The sequence below is a fragment of the Microtus ochrogaster genome, linkage group LG5 (assembly GCF_000317375.1).
Source record: "Microtus ochrogaster isolate Prairie Vole_2 linkage group LG5, MicOch1.0, whole genome shotgun sequence".
Classification (NCBI taxonomy): Eukaryota; Metazoa; Chordata; class Mammalia; order Rodentia; family Cricetidae; genus Microtus; species Microtus ochrogaster.
Genome location: NC_022031.1, coordinates 51,067,706 through 51,072,542, shown reverse-complemented (window position 1 = coordinate 51,072,542; position 4,837 = coordinate 51,067,706). Strand labels below are relative to the sequence as shown.

The window sequence follows — 4,837 nt, the reverse complement described above, 5'->3', positions numbered from 1 at the left end:
TAAATAAATAAATAAATAAATAGAAAACCAAACACTAGTTACCTTCTGTGCCATAGTCTGTCACAATGTGTCAACCTGACACTAACTTGGCACCCTGAGAAGATTTGGGCAATTGTGATCATTTTTGTATAAATTTTACTGCATAAATTTCTGTGTGAGTACAAGTTTTGATTTCTTTTGAAGCTGTAGCTACATGCATAGTTCTTGCCACGACACTCTGATGGTATATGGAGGCGCTGGAAAACCATCTTGTAAAGAAACTACATCATTTTCCATTCTCTCTGCTCCAGTAGACAGTCCTGATTTCCCAAAATCTTGCCAAAAGCTGAGTTGCTCTCAGCTTTTCAATTATAGTTTTTTTGTCTTCTTTTTTGGTTTATTTTGTTACGTTTTTCGAGACAGGGTTTCTCTGCAACAGCCCTGGCTGTCCTGGAACTAGCTCTTGTAGACCAGGCTAGTCTTGAACTCACAGAGATCCGCCTGCCTCTGCCTTCCAAGTGCTGGAATTAAAGGTGTCTGCCACCACTGCCCAGCTAGCTTTTTGCCTTTTAAGGTGAAGCGAAATACACACTTTTCTAATAATAACATAGATTAACAGTTGTCATGGCAATTATAACTAAACATACAACTTAGTGTGTGTGTAATGCTTCTTTGTGTGTATTGTGGGTGGAAGAATTAAAGTCGATCAAATAGCATATCAGTGAGAGAGTTCAATTCTTTTTGTTCATGGATAGCTAATTTTAGTCAGCTTCTAAATAAGAGAAACAAACAAACAAACAAGAAATACCTCTTGGAAGCAGTTTGCTTTGGTCTTAAATCAAACCATTTCTCTTATCCTTGGGCTCCAAATGTTTCAGAAGTAAAGATAAGTAGTGAGGGGGAAAGGAAAACAGACTTAAAGAAAAGGCTGCCCTAACCTTGAGTGTGTCATGCCTGTCTCCAGTGTGACCGATGAAGACATGCCTTTTCCTTCCTCTTTTGGCAATATGGCATTTCCATACAAGGCGTCTTGGGGCTCCTCTGCCCACTCAGCGCTGTTAAATGCAGTTCCGTTAGGAACTCCGCATCCATTCCATTTGCCCTTCATCTCATCCCTCACCTAGAGTTCTGGAATGAGAAACCCAAGAGTCTTTCCACAGGGGTTGTCCTGGAGGCCTTGAGGGTATGTTGGGAAAATCCTGTAAAGTGTCAGGTGCCCTTAGACTTTAAGACACTGTTTCTTAGAAGTCACTTGAAACAGAGAAAAGGAACCAAAACTGTGACTTCACGACACCCCTTTTTCTTCCCAGGAATTGGCTCAACTTTGTCACATCAAAGCCGTGCCCACATTTCAGATGTTCAAGCACACCAAAAAGGTATGTTTTCATGGAACCCAGCAGGGATGAATTAGATGAAGCTACCATCTGAGCTAAATTTAAAAACTCTGGTGTTCCTCGGTTAGATAAAAAATACTTGGATTTTTTTTTTGAAATATAATTTTTAAATTTCAAACACCACACCCCATGAATGATGAAGGTAAAGAAAATACATGACTTAAAGTAAATCGCTCCCTATCTGAGGCATTCAAATCATAAAAACTCCACTATTTCCTCTACTCTGGGACAGAATTATCAAGAACCTACCCGATAAGGGCTTGATGAAATCCTCCCACTGGAATCTATAGCCATTTACAGGATGTGTGGAAACATTCATCCAAAATCATCCCAAGGCATCGCAGCCTCATGACTGGGTATGCACTGCCTGGGTTCAATCCCCATGGTCCAAAAACCAGGTCTCCCATTCTTAACTATGGGGCCCTCGGTGACTTACTTATCTTTTTGTGTCTTTGTTTCCCTATTTGTAACAGAGGGCATTATAAATATTCCCTCATTTATTGTGAACATGAAATATGTCATCATGCTGAAGTATAAGATCCCCCTGGTGGGAGTGGCTTAATGTGTTCCATTAGCTCTTCTATATTATATTAATAATATAATAGGTATTATAGGTATTAATGGGATAAAGCTAGTATTTTCAGATATGACTGGGGGGATTGATGGTTACTCACATATGCTTCATGAACTATTATCATTTTGTAGCAACCTTAGGAGAAACAAAATATACATTGTCTTTCACACCAGTATCTTGCCTTTGGGAACATATGCTGTAAAAAAACATCTCAAGAAAAAAAAAACAGTAACTGAATATGTAATAATTGGTACATTATTTCTAACATTGACAATAGAAGCAATGACAATGCCTTTTTCAGCAGAATGTCTGAGTTATGAGCCATCTAGTCCATGGAACAGTATGCAACTAAGATGTTAGGAAGAATTTTGTGACGTTTAAAAGACATGCTTGGGTTTCATAAAGATTATGTCTAAATTGGGGGAAACAAAAGCATTTCTTTGATCTACCAGCTATACAATTTTTGTTTCTGTTTCTGTCTGTTGGTATTTGATGTAATGTAACTGGTGCAATAGATTTAAGATATTTTTCAAACACTACATATTTCTTCTCATGGCTTTTGGTTCAAAATAAAACTACTTAACATGTGTTTCCTCGACTTGCCCCCCCCCACATGTTTAATTGCCTGCGTATATCATCTTTGCTACCATCTCAAGCATAAGAACATGTTCTTGCAAAATCAGTCCCATCCCTACAGCCTGCCTACACCCCCACTTTCTCCAGGGTTGGTGTTTTTCCAGCCAGCATTCATACTGCATAGTCTATCAGGAGCCGTATTTTCTATCTTTAGTCTCAAAGCTCCCTCCCTAGGTTCCTACCAATCAATTAACTCTATACCCATCAGGTGTGAACCCTTTCGTTTAACCAAGCCAAATTCATATCACACCAAAACTAATGTCAGAATTTGGTTGGAGGCGCTAAGTCAAAGTATTTGCTTTTGCTGCTACTGGATTTACATTGGAGAAGTACAGGACAGTAGCTATGGCATAGCTCCTTGCCACATGGGACCTGATAATGAAGCCGCCATGCAGAGGGAAGCAGAATCCAGCCCAGATGCTAGTGCTTTAAGCTCTGAGTTTATCAAGGTGTAAGAAGGACTCAGCGGTGGCAAGCACTGGCTGCTCTTGCACAGGACCAGATTTAGTTCCCAACACCAACATGGTGGCTCATAGTCATCTACAACTCCAGTCCTAGGGAGTCTGACTCCCTCTTGTGGCCTTCCCAGGCACCAAGCATGCACATGGTGCACAAACACACATGCAGGCAAACACTCGCGCACATAAAAAAAAAGTATAAAAATAAATAAATTGATTCACTCTGAATTTATCTACAACTTAAGCCTAGCCTAAATCATTCCCATAGAGTCTTCATGTTTATAAACTGGGTTTATTTTAGCATCAATCACAACCATAAAAAAAAAGATCTAATAAATGTAAGCAGAGGAAGAGAAAGGGGTTGAGATCCTCTAACTCCCCTCTAGAGTATGTCCACAATGCCCTGAAGACCTTCTGCTAGACCCGGCCTCCTCCCAACAGTGTCCTGGAGAGCAAGAGTTACCATCTGGCCTCTTGTGGACACTTGACAACTGAAAATAGCACAAAAGACTCAGATTTAAATGTGCTGATAGGCAGCTATCAGAAATTAAATTAACTAAATTGATGGTATTGCCAGTAGCTACTGTATCTCCCTAACTTCTAATTCCAGGGCCACCCAATAAGCCTCTGATTGTAACATATACAGACATGTTTCAAAAAGTTTCCTTAGGAATTGAAGTTTTCGTTGAATACAATTAGCCTGATTATGGAGTTTAAAAACTAAACCGTTGGGGTGGAGAGATGGTTCGGCTCTTAAGAGTTCAGTTCCTAGCACTCAGGTCCTGTGGCTCACAACCACCTCCAACTCCATCTCCAAGGAATCCAACGCCCGCTTCTGGCCTCTGTGGACACCAGCATGTATGTGCAAAAATACACAGAGAGGCACACAAATAAAAAATAAAAATAAAGTCTCTTTTTAAAAACTAAACATGCATCTATTTCTACTCATATGAAACCTGCTCACAAAAACAGCAACTAAACCAAAACAAAACAACTTTCTACACCAAAGGCAAGAGGCAAGAAAAAGATGATAAGATTCTTAGGGGGTTAACACTTTAAATCTTTTACTTCTTTTGACTCAGATATCAAATAGGCTCTGAGCAGGTCTTTAGTGCTCCTTGGGGCGCCACTTTTCCCAATACATCAAGAGTTAGGGTGAAGCCATGACATGTCTGGATCCTTCTCCCCCAGTTCCTGTCTCACAGTGGTCTGCAGAGGGGAAACCACTGCAAAGCAGGTCTTAGGGTCACCAAGGAAAGGATGCAATCATTTGAACGTCTTTCTGTTAGGAGAACAGAGCAAGGAAGCTTTCATTGGCGTCAGATGTCTTCTAGAAAATAGAGAGAAATGGAATCCATGTCTTTGAAAGCACCTCCAGAAATGGGTTCCTCGCCTTCATCTGGGACATGTAACTGGAAACTGACTTACTGAAGCAATTAAGTACCATGTATCCATTTTTTAAAACTAGAGTTCAGTTTCTATTGAGGATTGTTTTAAGAAATGTCTTTATGATTCCAGGAAGACATCTGGCAAATAGCCACTGTGCACTGTGCCTCTTAAAGGTTCACAGTATTAAAAAAAAGTCATAAATCACATAGAACACAGGAGACTATCTTTTCCTTTGGAAACACAATGTGTTTCCTTGTTTCCGATAGAAAGAGCTAAGGTTCCCCTGTAGTGAGTGGGAGGCTGCTTTGTAGTAATAGGAGCGGCGGGCTGCGTCCCGGCACCCGGCCGCCCACATGGCTAGCTCTACCCGAAATAATTACACGGACACTGTGTTCATTCAATCACCG

At 40.5% G+C, this 4,837-nt stretch overlaps 1 protein-coding gene across 1 annotated transcript in view; it reads left to right on the top strand.

Annotated features, from left to right (window-relative positions):
• LOC101994998 (thioredoxin domain-containing protein 8) overlaps positions 1 to 4,837 on the top strand; it is a 27,762-nt gene that overhangs the window by 8,491 nt on the left and 14,434 nt on the right. Inside the window, exon 4 of the mRNA XM_005362215.1 lies at positions 1,290 to 1,355. Coding sequence (XP_005362272.1) covers positions 1,290 to 1,355 — 66 coding nt within the window. The remainder of the gene's footprint in view (positions 1 to 1,289; positions 1,356 to 4,837) is intronic.